The 19,189-nt window shown below is 48.1% G+C and overlaps 1 protein-coding gene across 2 annotated transcripts in view; it reads right to left on the reverse strand.

Moving 5' to 3' along the window:
* Aldh18a1 (aldehyde dehydrogenase 18 family member A1) overlaps nt 1–19,189 on the reverse strand; it is a 37,943-nt gene that overhangs the window by 8,953 nt on the left and 9,801 nt on the right. The window contains exons 4-13 of one of the 2 annotated variants that reach the window (XM_016004674.3): nt 17,637–17,786; nt 17,444–17,548; nt 13,982–14,134; nt 13,490–13,580; nt 9,815–9,939; nt 8,601–8,745; nt 7,897–7,970; nt 6,505–6,598; nt 4,257–4,477; nt 1,917–2,054 (exon numbers count right to left, since the gene is read on the reverse strand). In XM_016004674.3, coding sequence (XP_015860160.1) covers nt 1,917–2,054; nt 4,257–4,477; nt 6,505–6,598; nt 7,897–7,970; nt 8,601–8,745; nt 9,815–9,939; nt 13,490–13,580; nt 13,982–14,134; nt 17,444–17,548; nt 17,637–17,786 — 1,296 coding nt within the window. Of the gene's footprint in view, nt 1–1,916; nt 2,055–4,256; nt 4,478–6,504; nt 6,599–7,896; nt 7,971–8,600; nt 8,746–9,814; nt 9,940–13,489; nt 13,581–13,975; nt 14,135–17,443; nt 17,549–17,636; nt 17,787–19,189 lie in introns of both variants that reach the window. The other variant, XM_016004673.3, reaches the window with a different exon arrangement.

Below are 19,189 nucleotides of genomic sequence, written 5' to 3' on the forward strand. Positions count from 1 at the left end.
GCAGGACACCAGAAGGGTCGGAGGGGCCCTGTGGTGTGCTGGGGACATGTGGTTAGTGGCCATGCATATCCACACAGATACAGTTATAGAGATGTCTATGTGTGATCTGCATGTACTACTCTAAGTATGGTACACGCTGTCAGGAAGAGAGGGAAGGAGGGAGGAAAGGAGGGTGGGTGGGAGGGAGGGAGAGAGGGAGAGAACCCATTCAGCCAGGCTGTGCTAGAGCTGGGCTGAGCTCCTAAGCCTGGGATCCTCTCTGAGCAAGCAATGATGCAATTCCACCCACCAGGAGGAAGGGAATCCCGAGATGGTGAAGGGAGGGGCCTTCCATGGGAAAAGAAAGATCTAGAAATGGCTTAAATCAAATCTAAACCCTCCCATAAACTGGTGAATTTTTGCACCCGAGTCTGCTTTTACCTAGTCCAGAACATGGGCCTACGAACAAACAGCATTTCCTCAAAGGGTGATACTGAGAAATAAATGAGATAATGAAAGGGCCTCACATGACTCGCAGCTGTTCCCACTGAACTCATCTGGCAGCTCAGGCCATGTTAGCGACCACAGTAACAGTGGCAGCAACATGGTCTCATTCTTCCATACCACATGATGACAAACTTTCTTAAAGTGACGTAAGTCAAATCTAAACTGTCGGGGAATATTGTTTTAAGGTGTGTTATTTTTGTTTTGTTGCATTTGTTTAACTCTGTGAAGCTGTGTTACTGTGCCTGTCTAAAACACCTGATGGTCTAATAAAGATCTGAATGGCCAATAGCAAGGCAGGAGAAAGGATGGGTGGGGCTGGCAGGCAGACAGAATATGCAGGAGGAATTAAAAAAATAGAGGAGTGAAGAGAGAAGAAGTAGCCAGAGAAGGAGGACAAGGACCCAGGGGCCAGCCACTCAGCTACACAGCAAGCCACGGCATAAGAAACAAAAAAAGGGGCTGGAAAGATGGCTCAGAGGTTAAGAGCACCGACTGCTCTTCCAGAGGTCCTGAGTTCAATTCCCAGCAACCACATGGTGGCTCAGAACCATCTGTAATGAGATCTGGCGCCCTCCTCTGTATACATAATAAATAAAATAAAAAAAATCTTAGAAGAAAAAAAAAAAAAAAAAAAAAAGAAACAAAAAAAGGTATACAGGAATAGAAAAGGAAAAGCCTGGAGGCAAAAGATAGATGGGTTAAACTTAAGAAAACCTGTCAAGAAAGAAGCCAAGCTAAGGCCAGGCATTTATAAATAAGAGTAAGCCCCTGTGTGTGATTTATTTGGGAGCTGGGTGGCAGGCCCCCCAAAAGAGCAAAACCAAACAACACTAAACTCTACCAAAGACTGGTAAATTCTTTACCCCTGAATCAATTACCTCAAATAACTCCACCAATGAGAGGAACCCAGCCCTATAGTGGGTCTGTCACTCCTATAACCTAATGAATGAGGGTCTGAGGGCCAGGGATACGTATGGCTCAGCAGGTAAAGATATTTGCCACACAAGCCTGGAGACCTGAGTCCAATTCCTGGGACCCATATAAAGGTAGAAAGGGAGAAATTACTCCATAAAGTTGTTCTGTCTCTGTCTCTGTCTCTGTCTCTGTCTCTCTCTCTGTCTCTCTCTCTCTCTCTCTCACACACACACACACACACACACACACACACCAGTAATAAAGAAAATTAAGTTTAAAAAGAGTGAAGGTCTAACTGATCCTGAGTAGCCCAGCAGTGCCAGGGTATGTCTGTCTGGTGGTAGCTCTCCCAAGCCAACGCAGACCCCCTGGCTCTGCAGAACAGCAGTGTTCACAGGTTCACAGAACCTGCAGCCTCTCTAATCGAGCTTACCTGTAGAACCGGTTGTCTTGGCTTCACACAACCTAATACTTGCTAAAAATTTCCCCAGACCTCACCTGGCCCTATGACCTACCAGCTGTATGGCATCCTTGACTCCATGGATGGACAGGGCCTCCTGGGTCAGGAGGTGAAGAATGCGGTTGCTGTGTGCGGCCTCCTTCCCTCCTTTGAGCAACAAGCCGTTGCCACTTGCAATAGCCAAAGCTGCCACCTGCAGATCAAAGGGAAGACAGGCAGCGTGACAGTAACGTCCGCATTGCTGTGGCTCCATTACCGTGTCTGTCTCACCTTTACCAGCAGCCAAGTGCATCGCAAACTCATGTTATCCCACTTTATACTGAAGCCCAGGAAGGGGGTGACCCCCAGGCCACACAGCTTACAAATGCAGGACTGGCAAAAAAAAACTCCGAGATGTCTGCCTCTGGGGAACTCAACTACATGGCTTCCCTCCCCGCTCTGGTCTCAGTGGCGAGTGGGATGCTCAGTTGCCTCCACAGTGAAGCTCCACTGAGTCGGCAGAGGCTGGGAGGCACCTGCGGCCGCAGCCTACTGTGATCCTGAAACTGACCCGGGCGCTCTAACTGCCTGATGCCGAGAATCTGGAGAACGTGAACTCAAGCCAGCCCTGGATGGTGACAGCGGCCTGCTGGGAACACACACTGCCCAGGGCAGGGGAAGATGAGCTATCTCATTAAAGCAGTGGGAGAGGCCGGCGCAGTCATCCTAAGCCTGAAGCTTGATTTTCTGAATACTTTTCAGATAAATGAAAATCACCCAGGTTTGGCAAAGGAGAATAAAAAAGACTACTAAAACTCTTTGGTTGGCCATTTAAATCTCCAGATTAGGGGTTCTTTTTTTTTTTTTTTTCCAAGACAGGGTTTCTCATGTAGTTTTGATGCCTGTCCTAGATCTCACTCTGTAGAACACGCTGGCCTCGAACTCACAGAGATCTGCCTGGCTCTGCCTCCCGAGTGCTGGGATTAAAGGCATGCGCCACCACTGCCCAGCCAGATTAGGGGTTCTCAGTCCTTTCTATTTGCTTGAGTTGCTCTTGAGTCCCTTAGGAAGGTTATGCAGACTTTCCTGCAGCTAAATGCAGACACACCACGTTCCACACACAGTTTTTAGGATCTGTGTGTTGCCATCCAGGGCTTACACTTCGGGTGAGGAGTCTCAGCCACAGGGGAAAGCCTATTCCTTGGGAGGATTCGGGTGGCCGAGAGGTGGCGTTTCGTGAACAGAGCCACCCAGAGTCAGGACCCATTTCTGCTAGCACAAATGAGTTCTGCCGCCGCCGCCACCAGGCTCTTCCACAGGATGAACTTGTGGCCAGAGGGGTAGCGAGCCTGGCTGAGGACACACAAGCGTGGGGAGGGAGTCCTGTGAGGAACGAGCTGCTGTGAGGTCCAGTCAGGGAGGACCCTCCACGGAGGACTGGCGGCTTCACAGTCCCCTACGCTTTGCACACAGAGCAGCCAGCTTTCCATTTTAAAACGCAATTTCCCTGTGAGACCTCGGAGCCAATACAAAGAAAGAGTTGATCTCATCCCACTCACAGCTTAGTGGGGGAAATGGTGATCAATTTCTCAGAGTTTAGGGCAACAGAGTGAGGCCGACTTCTACTGTACCTCATGCTTCGGGTGCTTTGGCATGTAGCTAACCACATTCCTTCAAGAGGGCTGCACGCTGTCTTCCACTAACTACCCAAAGTGCTGTCTCTGATAGATGTGCCCACAGGAAGCACTCCGGGATGCTGATGATGGAGTCTTTTTGTGTGTGGGTAGCCAGGTGTTAGGTGAATGACTGCAGCAGGCTGGCAGGGATGTGCAGTCTCAGAACAAAGTGCACTGTGGGCCAGGAGAGCTGAGAATGTGCTCTCCCCATCCCTCTGGGGGTTGATTTGGGCTCAGGTGACAGCTCTACACTTACAAGTGTGACAAGGACTATTAACTTTATAATGCTCAGCTGTTATCTCTGCCCTGGGATGGCTGGAAGGATGAAGAACATAAGTCACCTTAGTAACAAACTGACAACACCATGGAAATAGTTATCTTTGGGGTTGAAGAAAAATCTCTCTCTCTCTCTCTGAGTATTAATTTTTCTTTTTCTTTCTTTTTTAAAGATTTATTTATTATGTACACTGTGTTCTCCCAGCATGTATGCTTGCCCGCCGGAGAGGGCACCAGATCTTATAGATGGTTGTGAGCCACCATGTGGTTGCTGGGAACTCAACTCAGGACCTCTGGAAGAGCAGCCAGTGCTCTTAACCTCTGAGCCATCTCTCCAGCCCCATCCTTCTCTCCCTTACATACACACAAGGGTGATAAGTCATCTTATGGTGACTTATCTCTAGTCCTGATAATATATGCTCCCTCCAACCCATTCCCAATGGCAGGGCCATGGTCACACATACCTGGGGTAGACAGTCAGGACGAGACTCAAAGATCACCAGTAAAACACCTATCGGGACAGTCACTTGCTCTAGTTCTAGGTTTTTGGCAATCCGAGTCCGGCGCAGAACACGGCCCACACTGTCCTGGGAGGAGGCTGCAATTTGCCGCAGCCCGATGGCCAGGCTGTTCAGTTTGGATGTGGAGAGGCTCAGGCGCTTCAGTAGAGGGCCTGCAAGTCTCCCTGAAAAGGCGACAGGACGACACGGTCAAGGAGCAATGTGGGCAGGCTTTGGCCACCCACTTCACTGTAGCAGGGACAGACACGGAACTGAGGGTCGGGGTGAGGCAGTGACATGCGGCTTTACACAGCTCCTCCTGGGGGTGGGGAGGGACTGCTTGACAACTGTGTATCTCATGTCCCCCAAATGATCCCTTTTCGGCATGCAACAAGTACGTCAGAGCATTTCCAAACAGGGAGGCCTGGACCCTACCTAACAATTCCGACAAGAAGCTGCAATGTAGTTGTTACACATAATCCACCACGGCTACCGACAAGCTGGGCTATCCGGCGTGTGGCATGTAAAAAATGCTCACTGAGAAACATCAAGTCTGAACATGTGCACAGGCTGATGTCTCAATGGCATCAAGAACAATGACAATTTGTATGGTGATATTTGTATTCAAATGTTATTTGTATGTTAATAAATAAAGTTGCCCGGGGGTCAGCGCTATTAGCAAACCATAGGAAAGCAGGGCAGTGGTGGTGTATGCTTGTAATCCCAGCACTTGGTAGGCAGAGCTAGGTAAGTCTCTGTGTGTTCAGGGATACAGCCAGTATTGGATACACATGCCTTTAATCTCAATACCAATCAATAGGAAACCTGGAGGTCTATACAGACAGGCTGTGACGAGGCGGTCATGTGGTTGGGTTTACAACCAATGAGAAAGCAGAACAGAAACTCTATATAAAGACTTTAACACAGGAAGTAGCTCTGGTTCGGAGAGGTAGGACCACCGCAAGAGGAAGGGTAAGGTTTTAGCTCTTAGCTCTGACCTCTTGGCTTTCTTCTTTGCATTGGTTCTGTGTTTCTTATTTAATAAGACGGTTGGTTACATCTACAACAATCTGTCTACTTTTCCTTTCTGATGCTGTTGTTATTATTATTATTTGAGACAGGGTCTCACTATGTGACCATCATGCCCAGCTGTCTTCCACTGTCTTAAACTGGCAAAGCAGAGAACAGTGAGAGACGACAGAGGGCATCTGGGCCTAGTTACAACTGGTTGTGGGGGCCCAGGTCTCCCCCATTTTATGACAGGGTACTCTTGAGGAGTGAGGGATAAGAGATACTAGACGGAAGATAGAGGGGAGAGAAACAGATAGAAACACAGGATAGCCTTGGGAGGCCCTGAGTCCTTATCCACCAGCCCCTCCTGTCTCTTCTGAAGGGCCATTTATAGGAACGCCAAGGGGTGGAGCAAAAGACCTCCCTCCCCCCCCCAGCACAGCCAAGTGCAGACCCTTTCCAATCACCTGGTAACCACACATGGGGTCAAGCAATCCTCTAATGCAGCCCTGCTGGGTAAAGCAAGCTCAGATGTCACTAGGAAACCTTTGTGGGCCTCCACAACTGGTCATCTGTGATATGACTTTAGCCATATCATCTACTCTGCCACGAGCACCACACAGACCTCTCTGGACAGCACCTGATGCCAACCATAAAGATAACACGCTGGTTTAATGGCCCAAGAGTTATCTCATCTTTCACCACAGGCAACACGAAGCAGTTCTGTGGTTCTTTTGTACGGACAGTTCATCTGAACTGGAATCCTGGGCCCACCACTGGTCATATGACTGTGGGTGAATGACAGCTTTGCTGAGTGGGACTAATAAACAGTAGCTCCCTCGGCTTCAGTAGGCTCTGCAATTTAAAGGTGATGCTATTGGAAAGGCCCTTAGCACAGTGCCTGCTGGTACGATGGTCTCAGCTATCATTAGCTGAGCATCCACAGCAGCCAGAGCTCACATGACTCTTGGGAACAGGGAAAGCTCCTTGGAGGGTTGGATTAAAATATCTGGACACGGGGGCAGGAGGAAGTACCACGGGTAGTTAGAAAAGGCTTAAGTAGCACTAGCCAGCCGCTCTCGATAAAAACTACTCACAATAATGTACTTTCTTCTAATAACCTTGCCTCTAGACAGACGCAAGAATTACCAGGAAAAGAAAGAGCACCACCACAATGCAAACTTCGTGACTAGCTCCCTACCCTCTGCCTCCTCCAAGTCTTTTTTGTTGGCTAGCAGGATCTCTTCCCGCTGGTCCGTCAGTAGGTCAGCCAGATGATGGATAATTTCTGCTCTCTGAAAAAACAAAACAAAACAAAAAGATCCTGAAGACAGCAGGGAGGTCTAAGAATGCACATGCTTCTTTGTCCACCCTCAAGGTGCCAGGCTTGTCCCTGGGGCCAAAGCTGTCACAGACTGAAGTCCCTTTGCTTTCTTTCCCACACTCCTGGTGCTGTCCACCTCCTTACGTGTTTCCAGCCTGCTCTCACTTCTCCTTTCTCTTCCATTCCTGATTACTGTCATGAGGGATCCATGGCTCAGCACTGAGGAGAGTTAGGTGGTTTGTCCACGAAATAAGCTGGCATGTAGAATTAGGAATAACACACTCAACTTTACAGATTTTTGTATCAACAGACATTTTATTTCCCAGGTAAGCTTTTGCATCTGGCTTTTATTTATAATTTTTTCTTTGAGATTTTGTTTTATGTGTATGAGAGTTCTTTCTGTCTGCATGGATGTCTATGCACTGCAGTCATGCAGTGTCTGAGGATTCCAGAAGAGGGCGCCAGATGACCTTGGAACTGGAGTTACAGATGATGTAAACTACCATGTGGGTGCTGGGAATCAAACCCAGGTCCTCTGCAAGAGCAGTCAGTGCTCTTCACTGCTGAGCCATCTCTCCAGCCTCGGCCACCATTTTGGGAAACGATCACGAAGTAGAGCAGAGTGGTCTGAGAGAGGAGCCAGGCTCTTCCTTCGCTTTAATTTCCCTCACTTGCAGTCATTCTCTCCTCCCTTCTCAGACCAACGTGCTCCACAGAAGAAACCTGTACCATGGCAGCCACAGCAGCACACCCCCGGCAGCCAGCCCTCTTCCCCTGGCCTCACCATCTCCAGCTCTATCGAACTGCTACTGACACTGAATCACCAGGGACCAGGAGGGGAGGATCACAGGGCATGCTCTGAAGACCCTCTGTCAGGTGACTAATTCACCAGGGACCAGGAGGGGAGGATCACAGGGCATGCTCTGAAGACCCTCTGTCAGGTGACTGATTCACCAGGGACCAGAATGGGGATGATCACGGAGCAGGCTCTCAAGCTTCCCTCTGTTAGGTGTTGCAGACAATTCAGTATGAACAGGAGGAGGTAACTCTCCTATGTGTCCATGTCTGCCATGTGTCAGATCCTAATCTTGTCTTTGATCAAACCATGGTGACAGAAAGAGTGTCTTCAGGCAAAGGGGAACATAAAATTAATCCAGGTAATTCTGCTAACACTAGGAATAAATGGGGCCAGCAGACTTGACCATTAAACAAAAATGTCTAGCACGCTTTGTTCCGAAAACCGATCAAACTGTCAGTGAACGTCCTCACCTGTTCAGGCTCTAAGGTGGCCAGCATCCTCCCTCCGGATCGAGCCATCTCTCCCTGCTGCTCCACTGTAGGGCCTGCAAGAGCATGCGCAAGCATCAGACCATGGTCGGCTTCACACTCTCACTTTCCCATCACACGCTTCACTGAATGCAGAAGGAACACCTGGTGTCTTGGTATGCTTGGTTGACACCCAGAGATCACCAGGGCCAACCAACAACAACCAAAACCACAAACAAACAGATCCACGCCAGAGTCGCTCAGGGAAAAATACAGAAACTTCCCATGTCTGACGTAGACAGGAGTCTCTGTGCCTTCCAGAGTTCAATTTCATCTTGGCAAGCACATTCCTCATGTGCCTGCATTTGTGAGTGCAGACAGCGAGCACATCTTTGCCAGTGCGTCAGAGCTCAATCCGTGTCTTATGCACCTCTGCATCTCTACTGCTCACAAGTTCTTAGCAGCCAGTGCAGACCTAGCAAATGGATCCTGATTTTGTAGAACGGGAGGACTAATGAGGCAGGGTAGACAAGACTCTCACAAAATCCAGTTCTATAAACTGTTTAAAACATCAGATTTTATGATGTGACCACATTGATTTCATAATCTGGATTGGCAGGCTAAGAGCTCAGGCTTCAGTTCCATCTAGGCTCAGGTAGCACTGGCTATCACCCACAGGCCCTGGGACTTGAGGGAAATCTACTCACCAGCAGGCTTTACTTCTGAAAAGAAGGTGCCGACTTTTTTCCCCTCCACTATGTCTGTGATGACGTGCCCGGACACCTTTGGGTGGGTTCCGTTGGCAATGACCACAGATGTGCCGCCTTGCAAAGCCCAGAGGGCTGCTTTCACCTAAGGGGACGGGCCAGATCCAAAAAGGAGGTTCAGACCTAGTCATGCACACTCTGAACTTGCTCGATGACATAAGGTACAATTTGATTATCTAGCAGACTAAATGAACAGAGGGATGTGTCTAACAGCTCAGATCCGGGAAAACACATGCAGCCCACCATGTACTGCCTGAAGGAGAACCAATATGTCCTGATTTCTCTGAGACCCACAAGAACTAGACTCAAAACTTGCACATCTTGATTTGTTATGTCTGGACATTTTGATTTGTCATGCCTGGACATTTTGACTTGTCATGCCTGAACTTAGCAACAACTGAACAGTTAGAGTGACAGGAAGAAGGTTTGTGTGAACAAGACTCTGCTCTTTTCTATCACCCCTGCATGATGTTCTGCATGAAGGGTACACAGCTTCTGAGAACAATTGATGGGAGGGAAAGGAGTTTTGAAAAACTTCCAGAAATACCCAAGTTGGTAACAGAGGATTTACTGTGTGAAAATTACACGAGCCCTGTCCTCTACGGGCTTATAACACCGTGACAGTTAATTCTCACTGTCTACTTGGCTGGATTTGTATTTATCATGGAAATCCACTTTGGAATGTCTACGAGGGCATTTCCAGAAAGGTTTAACTGGAGAAGGAGAACTCTAAATGTGAGCTGGGGTCACAGACTAGGTAAGGAGGAGAAAGCGAGCCGGGCACCGTGGATACAATGTGACCAGCTGCCATGTCTGCCGCTGCCTTGACTACCCTGCCTGGAAGGACTGCATTCTCTAACTGTGAGCCAGAACAGCTTTATCAGCTGTCTGGTCATAGCAACCAAAAGCAATGAACACACACACACACACACACACACACACACGCACAAAATGTACTGCTTATGTTAAGAAAAATACATCTAAAGACATGATGAAACACAGGTATACCGCAGTCATGAAACACATTTAGATAGGTGAATATTTAAATGTATGAGTGTGCTATCTGAACCATAAGCTCCCAGACAAGCTTAGCAGTAAAAGATGCTAAAATACCATCTGGGCTTGATGACTGGGATAGCTCAGTATCAGCTTACCTTGGCTTCCATGCCCCCTAATCCCACTCTAGATTTGGTTCCGAACGTCACTGACTGCTGATCTCCAGGATAGAATATATCAATGAGCTTCGCATCATCTGAGCCTGGGGGACTGTCAAAGAGGCCTACGGAGTGGATCAGAGTCAGTAACATGGCATTGACACAAGTGTGTGTCCCCATAGGCCTCCCCAGGCACCTGCTACTGTATGTACAAAAACCAAACCAACAAAAACAACGAACACACCGTACCAACACCTGCCTCATCTGGAAGGACGACAAGGGATGGGTGGAGCCGGCCCACACTAACCAAGAGCACCTTTTGTGCTCTTTTAACCCACCCCAAACGAATGTCTCCTGACCTCTGAGCAAGGCCACCCATCCTCGCCCACCGCACTAGCGGAGGCCTTCCCTCTGTTATCGCTGCTTAGCCTGCTGCACATCAGGGGTATCAGCAACAGAGAGACAAGCACGGAACAGTACGGTGGCCATACACCATTAGGGCAGGATGCGATGTGAAGTGGGTACTCATTAACTCACACCCTACCCTTTGACTGATAACCTCCCGGTTTATGAGTGAGTGTCGTGGAGGGTGAACAAAGTCAGCAGGAGAGTTATGACTCTCAGCATTCAGGCTGGATTCATTACTATGAAACATATAACCCGTATGCATCTGAGCAGGGTAACACCACAGTGAAGTGAAATGTTATAAGCATACAACATGAGGTTAAAAAAAAACAACCCTCAGAGTTTTACTTTGAAAGTGCAGAGACCCTGGGAGGGGAGAGGAGAAGGATGAAGGGCCTGAAAAAAGTGTGAAATGAAGACACACATTAAGGAGACACTGCCCATGGCTGGGAACTGGCTATAGGACATTGGGTGGAAATGCTTTTTGGTTTTGTGTTTATGTGTACATGTGTGCGGGTACAAGTGACTGTATAGGTATATTATACACACATGTGTGTGGGAGGCAGAGGACAACCTCAGTGCCGTTTCTCAGTTACCATCCACCTTTATTTTACTTTTTAAAGACAGAGCCTCACTGGAACCTCCAAGTGGGCTAGGATGATTAGCACCACGCTCTGTTTCTACCTCCTCAGTTCTCAGATTAGGAGCCCACACCACTAGGCTTGTTTTTTTTTTTTTTTTTTTTTTTAAATGTTTGTTCTGTAGATCAAACTCAGGTCCTCATGCTTACAAGGCACACAAGGCACGTGCTCTGCCCACTGAGCCACCTCCCCAGCCATTTTGGGTTTTAACTCCGAAGTTGGCCTTGACACACCATCCTTTTCTCAGTCCTGCAGCCTGAGAGTTCAGCAAAAAGCAATGGCTGAAGCTTGGATTTTAGGTCCACACTTGACCTGTGGAAAGGTTTTAGAGGTGAGTGGTGTAATCATTCATTGGAGCCCAAAGTTGCTCACTCTGTTTGCTGTGGGATGGTCTGTATGTCAAATTGCTCTGATTGGTCAATAAATAAAACACTGATTGGCCGGTAGCCAGACAGGAACTATAGGCGGGACTAACAGAGAGGAGAATTGAGGAGACAGGGAGGCAGAGAGAGACACTGCCAGCCACCGCCATGACAAGCAGCATGTGAAGATGCAGGTAAGCCAGCCACAAGCCACGTGGCAAGGTATAGATTCATGTAAATGGATTTATTTAAGCTATAAGAACAGTTAGTAAGAAGCCTGCCACGGCCATACAGTTTGTAACCAATATAAGTCTCTGTGTTTACTTGGTTGGGTCTTAGCAGCTGTGGGACTGGTGGGTGACAAAGATTTGTCCTGACTGTGGGCAAGGCAGGAAAACTCTAGCTACAATACTGTTCCAAGAGTTAACACTTGATGGCAAAGGCACTTATCGATAAACCTGAGTTTGGTCCCCGGGATTCACATGATGCCACAGAGAATCAACTCTCACAGCTGTCCTCTGATCTCAGCACATGCTCCTGCACCCCAATAAATAAATGTAATAGTTGTTTTTAAGGAAGGGAATAAAACCTTCTCATTAGGACGGACATTCTGTGATTATAACACAGAAAAGCACAGAGTAACGAGTGGGTGTTGTCAGACAAATTAGAGCCCTCGTGCTCTGGGGGTGGCAATGCCAGACAGCACAGTGGCCATGAGAAACACCAAGGTGGGTTTTCAACACCAAGTTAGCACAGGAGTCAGCAAGTCCTCTCTCTCCTGCTCCCTCTTCCTCACCTCTCTCTCTTAATTGCAGAGTTGGGGACTGGCTCTAGGGTCTTGTTCTTGCTAGGCAAGCATTTCTACCATGGAGCCCGACAATTACACTTTTGTTGTTGTTTTTCTGAGACAGGGCTTCTCTGTGTAGCCTTGGCTGACCTGGAACTTAGTCTGTAAACCAGGCTGGGTTCGAACTCACAGAGATTGGCCTCTGCCTCCTGAGTACCGGGATTAAAGGCGTACACTGCCACCACTACCACCTGACAACAATTAGACTCTTCGGTGAAAATAAAATACTCTTAAAGAGTAGGCTTATGGCAGCATTATTAATAATAGCACAGGTGCCCACCAACTGATGACTGAATAAGTAAAACATGGAATGTCCAGAGTGGAATATTGCTGTGGGATGTTCTGTATGTCCTGTGGGAGCCCTTCTTGGGTTCTTTGTGGCGTTACCCAGCAGGTCCGCATAGAGGATGATTAGGACCATGGGCCTGAGTGCAGGTGTCTGAAATGGTCTGCACTTGGCTGTGCTGGGGGATGGTCTGTATGTCAAGTTGTTCTGATTGATCAATAAATAAAACCTGATCGGCTGTGGCTAGGCAGGAAGGATAGGCGGGACTAACAGAGAGGAGAAATAAAAGGACAGGAAGGCAGAAGGACTGACTGCAGCCGCTGCCATGACCAGCAGCATGTGAAGATGCCGGTAAGCCACCAGCCACGTGGCAAGGTATAGATTTATGGAAATGGACTAATTTAAGCTATAAGCACAGTTAGCAAGAAGCCTGCCACGGCCATACAGTTTGTAAGCAATATAAGTCTCTGTGTTTACTTGGTTGGGTCTGAGCAGCTGTGGGACTGGCGGGTGACAAAGATTTGTCCTGACTGTGGGCAAGGCGGAAAACTCTAGCAACAGAATATTATTTGGCAATAAAAAGAAACACAGCATTGGCGGACACGATAATGTAGAGGAACCTGTGAACACATTATACTAAGTGAAACGAGCCAGTTATTACAAAGGACCACACAGCATAAGATTCCATTCATAGAACATCTCCAATAGGCAAACCTACAGAGACAGAGTAGACTGGAGGTCGTCCACGGCTGGGGATTTGGATGCAGATAGGCAGTGACCGCTAGCAGGTCTGAGGTTTCTTGTCAGGGTGAGGAAAATAACTTATAATTGTTAATGTCGAGATGGTTGTACAAGTGTGTGAGTGAGTCCAAAGATCACTGAACTGAAAACTTTAAATAGGTGAATTATGTGGTGTGTGAATATTTCCTTGAAGCTGTTTTTAAAACAAACAAAAACAAAAGCACCTAAAAACATAATTTCTGCATCCAAGCTGCATTTTCCAGAAACACCCACCCGAGTCACAGAAACTCTTCGGCTCACATGGCTCAGGAAATAACTCCACAGTGAAAAATGATCAGAAGGAAAACCACGTGCTCACAGGTGTAAACAAAAGAAAAGGGCATTGCTGTGTACCTTCTACATCTGAAAGGACAATCAAGAGGTCAGTTTTCATTTCCACGGCCAGTCGGGCAGCCAGGCTATCATTATCCTTAACACTAATAACCTATAACACAGGGGAAAAAAAAAAGTAGTGAGTTAGCTATGCAGTTTAAAAAGAAAGTCCCAGAAGCAGCCAGCTAGGCTCTGGCAGGCAAAAGCCATGATCCAAAATATGCGAATGAGAGCTCAGGCCCCACGGCCTGCACAACACAAAGGCTTCCTTCCACACATGCATGCCAAACTCTGCAAGCCATGCTCACGGCGCCCTCGGAGCCACTGCAGCACCTCACCCGGTGAAGGAAACGCCCTCATTCAGAGGTGCCTCTGCCGCCATGGTTCCGTAATGCCAGGTCTCCCCAGGCCTCCTTTTGCTCATGCAAACGTCCAGTGTTAGTGCAACGCAACACAGCATGTGTTAGTGTCTCCAGCATGCTCAACTCTTAGGACTACTTTACCCACATTTACCCCCTGAAGATCACTGTTGGGCTCGGCTGGGGGGACGACAGCGTCGTTTGTGTTGACAATGGGGACGATGTTCATCCGGAGCAGCTCGTGCAGCGTGCCGTTGAGATTTCGGCGCTTCTGCTCATCGTGGAAATCCAAGTTGGTCACCAAAATCTAAAGAGAGTGAACAGAAAATGCAGCGGGGGAGGAAAACGGTGAACTTCCTAGGAACAGCCTAAAAAGACAGTGAACATTGGAGAGCCAAGCTTTAGGCTTCTAGAATAACACACACCTTTGGATACTGATCCAATTCCTTGTTTTATTTTCCTTTTATAATTAAAAAAAATGCAGTGTTAGGGATCAAACCTGGGGTCTGGCATATCTAGCCAGGCATGTTCCCACTGAACTACATTTCTAACATGCTGAGCCATTTGTTTGAGAGACCCCTGGAAGAACTACAGTTGTCTGGAAGATTTATTTAATGACGCTAAAATCTCTTCTACACACAAAATTGGAAAACTGACGCACCTACTTTAAAGGAACATCAGAGTGGTCCAAGACTGGTTTGAAAAAATTCTTTGTATACTCTAGCATCTGAGTCAGGGGCTGGCCACAGTAGGCACTTATGTGCTAGGTGAGTGGGCAAATGGCTTACCTGTCTGCAAAAGCGCATTAGACAACTGGAACAGGGCTAGGCTGTCCCTGGTTCTGCTCTGATGCAGAGCACCGCTGGAGTTAAGATTGTGTCTGAATATGTGGGAACGGGAGTTGGAGCAGAAAGAAGGGCTAGACAGAACTTAATTCAGGGGAAAGAATCAGAGTAAGGTGCTCACGGGTGGAGAGCTGGGGTGGAAGCTGTCAACGGGTTTTCACTGAAGAATTAGAGTATCCGGCAGAAGGTAACAAGAGAGAAAAGTGAGTGAGAATGACAGCAAGGAACTAAAGGATAGCACACTCTGGGGAAAAACATGTTCTCCTGCAATCCCTGACACAGGAAAGGCAGGAGGAAGGCGCTGATACAGGCAGAGGTTAAGGCCTGCACAGGGTCTGCCTAGGAGATCTGAGGACCCTGCAACAGGGCCGATGCTACACTGCTTATAAGTGGTAGGGTCATGAGGGCAGAGTGGGAGTGTGACTGAGGGGAAGAATGCCTGCCTCACTCAACATGGAACCCGAGCCCAGTCACAACGATGGAGGGCAGACATGCTGACGGTTCGATGCAGCGTGGCATAAGCTTTAGTGAGGCAGGCATCAGCCGGGGTCAAAGCTGAAGGCACCGACTCTGGCATGCCCCCGCGAGACTGTAGATGAACATAAGCATGCGGGTGGGTACGTAAGGGTACGGGGGGTGAGCCAGAGGGCTAAAGGTCCAGGGGCACACCTGTCACTACAACAGGGCTTCACAAACAAGGGCTGCAGCTCTAGCCGGGGCCTCCCAGGCCGGGAAGCCGGTGCCTGGGCAAAGGTAACTGGCCGAGATGACAAAGCAGACTCATTTCTGTGAAGGAAATACAAGGTGCTGCGTTTGGGTAAGTCTTTAACCTGAGGCCCATGTGGTGGGGTCTCAAACCCACTGATAATGGTCTTCCACACAGGATTCCTGGAGAGAAGAAGGAACCACGGGATAAGGTACAAAGAGCACATATGATAAGCCCCGTTTAGGGGAGGGGCCAGGGTGGAAGAGGCCCTGGACTGGAGCTTCCTGGGGATAGGGTGGGCAGAGCTTTTACCTCGATAGCGATGCACACAGTGGCAGAGACTTCTAATGGAACTGTCACTACAGACAAAGCAAAATAAAAACCGTCCAAAAGCATCAACCCTGAGGGAAAACACCACCACCACCACACCACAAAGTGCAGTCCCTGGACCACAGTGTGCTCACCTGGCTCCAGGCACTAAACAACTAACACCACAGATGTTAGAGGAGAAGAGAGATTAGATAGTACACGAGATAGAAATGGAAATTTCTGTTGTATTTACCCTAACTCAGTGATTCTCAACCTTCCTGAAGCTGCAGCCCGTTACTACAGTTCCTCATGCTGTGCTGACCCTCCCAACCATAAAATTATTTTCGTTACTACTTCATGAACATAATTTTTGCTACTGTTATGAACTGTAATGTAAATATCTTTGGAGGGTTTGCCAAAGGGGTCGGGACCCACAGGTTGAGAACCGCCACACTAACTGACCACTAAATCTGAGATTACAGTCACAGGCCATAAGGGAAGAGCTCCGTGCCCTTCTGCTTCGGCACACTTGAGCACACTTAGACGAGAACACAACTGTGGGGGACAGAGAACCAGGAAAAGCAACAGGACAGGAAGACACCAAACCCGCGATGTCTGCTGTCTAAGGTAACAGCCACACAGCTTAGCTAGCGGGGTCAAAGGTAGCAGACGGTGGCAATACTAACTTCCGGCTGCTTATCGGCTATGTGGCTGCACTGCAGATGTTTCTGTTTGCTGCATGGCTGGCTGTACAGGTGATCAAAATCACAATTTGTTGTTGTTGTTGTTGTTTCGAGACAGGGTTTCTTTGTGTAGTTTTAGTGCCTGTCCTGGATCTCGCTCTGTAGATCCAGGCTGGCCTCGATCTCACAGAGATGCGCCTGCCTTCCGAGTGCTGGGATTAAAGGAGTGGGTCACCACCGCCCAGCTAAAATCACAGTTTTTAACAAGACATTTAGGTAAAAATGAAAAAATGTAGAAAAAAGGCTCACGACATTTAGAGGTAAGTACTCAGCAGGAAGTCCCATGAGGACTGGAAATTTGCCTGGCTTTTGTACCACAGAACCCTAATGCCAGGCAGACCTCTTTGTACATCACAAGTGATCAATAAATGTTCACTGGGTAAGTGTAGAACAAGGCATTCACCAGCATTTCTTCTTCCCATCAACTCGATGTACTTACTATAAACGGCAACCAGGGCCACAGGGAAGCAGGCCACCAGGAGTCAGAGAAGATGATGAAAGCGAAGCCTAGATCGTCTGTTCAGAAGCCTTTGCACTAGTAACAGTCTCTAGAGCAGTGGGGGATGCCATGGGGGTGGGGTCACATATCAGATATCCGACATATCAGGTATTTATATTATATTTCATAACAGTAGCAAAATTACAGTTATGAAGTAGCAATAATTTTATGGTTGGGGGGTCACCACAACATGAGGAACTGTATTAAAGGGTCACAGCATTAGGAAGGTTGAGAAAAACTGCTATAGGGTTACTACTGCAGTAATTCATGGGCTTGAGGTGTACTCTATACCAGATGCTATCTTAAATACTTTTCATGTATTTTCTTCTTGCGTCTTTCCTAAAACCCTCTGAAGTAGGCACTGATATTACCTCCATTTTTCAGATGAGGAAACCCAGGCAGACGCTTAAGACTGCACACTGACACCTGGCTGTGGGGCCTTGCTTGCAGGCTTCTTACTCCAAAAGAACCACCCTTACGGGTCCCACACCCCCAGGGAGGCCCCGTCTCTCACCTGGGCAGCACAGATGCTATACTGTGTAAACATGGCCTCGTACAAGGCCATCAGCCCACTCTGTCCAGCAGCTGCACAGGCCCGGGCCTCTAAGACTGGAATTGCCTGCAATACATCAATCAGACACCTCATGACTGGGACGGAGGGAAGACCCCGAGGACTCCCGGGACAGGGCTGGGGAAGCAGCACTCACCATCTCCTTCAGCTGGTTCTGCCCGGAGTGCAGGGCCTGCCGCACACTCTGCGACAGAAGGATCTCATGGCGCAGGCGCTGCTTGCCGAAGGCCACGGCTCCGCTGGTGACCAGCATCATCTCTCGGCCCTGATTCTGCAGCACCGAGACCTAGCGCGGAAACAGGAAAACGCACAAGTCATGGTACCACCCGCTTCTCTCTTCACAGGAGACCCAGGCAGGGCAGACCTGAGTGGATTCCAATACTCTTCTAGGGGACAGTGCTCAGGAAGAACTGCTCCGATTGTTTGGTAGAAACAGTCTTACACCGCTTCAAATGTCTGTTTAACAGGTAGCAGGCAGAAATGAGATGCTTAGGTGATTCTAGCCGTGTTGGAATCTATAGCACTTGATATCTCCCACCTATAATGCAGAAGCAACCTGGGGAGACTCTTGAGTCCTGTGGGTCACCCTCACCAGGGGCAGATGCTGACCCTACTCTATTCTGCCCAGGACCAGCTGTGGCCACTTGTGATACCTTAGATCCATGGAAAACAAAAACAAAAACAAAGGTTCACAATGCAACAGAGTCCCTGCTCCTAACTGTCCATTCCCCTAATGACTCAACCCTGTGACCTGCAGAACTCACAGTGGCTGCTAAGCATTGTAACCAACAACAGTCGATTCTGTAGACCAGGCTGGCCTCTAATGCAGAGAGGCCTGCCTCTGCTTCCTGAACGCTGGGATTAAAAGTGGGGGCCACCACTGCCCAGGTTGCAACAGTCAATTCTTATCTTAGAAAATTTCAGTATCAGGGGTTTGGGAGATGGCACAGTGGTTAAGAACACTGGCTGCTCTTCCAGAGGACCTGAGTTCAATTCCCAGCCACCACATGGCAGCTCACAACTGTCTGTATAACTCCAGTTCCAGGAGATCCAACACCCTCATACAGAAATACATGCAGGCAAAACCACCAATGCACATGAAATAAAAGTAAATTAAAAAAAAAAAAAGAAAATTTCAGTATTGGGCTGGACTGATTACTCAGTGGTTAAGGGTATATACTGCTCTTGCAAAGGACCTGAGTTTAGTTCCCAGCACCCATAATGAGTGTTTTACAACCACCTGCAAATCTGGCTACAGGGTGATCCAATGCCTCTGGATTAGATATATATTTGTTTTGGTTTTTTGGGACAGGGTTTCTCTGTGTAACAGTCCTGGCTGTCCTGGAACTCATTCTGTAGATCAGGCTGGTCTCAAATTCACAGAGATCCACCTGCTTCTGCCTCCCAAGTGCTGGGATTAAAGGCGTGCGCCATCTCTGACCAGATGGAATTTTTTTAAATCAGTATTTAATCAAAGTGGTGAGAATGGTTTTATAAATCCCATCCAGTTTCTTTAACTCCTCCAATAACCAGTTTTCCTCTCCAATGAAGCCTCGATACCTCCACCATGGATTGACCTCAATCCCAGTCCTCATGCATTATGTAGATATCTCAGCAGCAATCATTAAAACCAGGAAATATGCATGTATGCAAAACCATTATCACCTAACACATCGGAATGGCCTCCTC

This window comes from Peromyscus maniculatus, chromosome 1 (genome assembly GCF_049852395.1).
Source record: "Peromyscus maniculatus bairdii isolate BWxNUB_F1_BW_parent chromosome 1, HU_Pman_BW_mat_3.1, whole genome shotgun sequence".
NCBI lineage: Eukaryota > Metazoa > Chordata > Mammalia > Rodentia > Cricetidae > Peromyscus > Peromyscus maniculatus.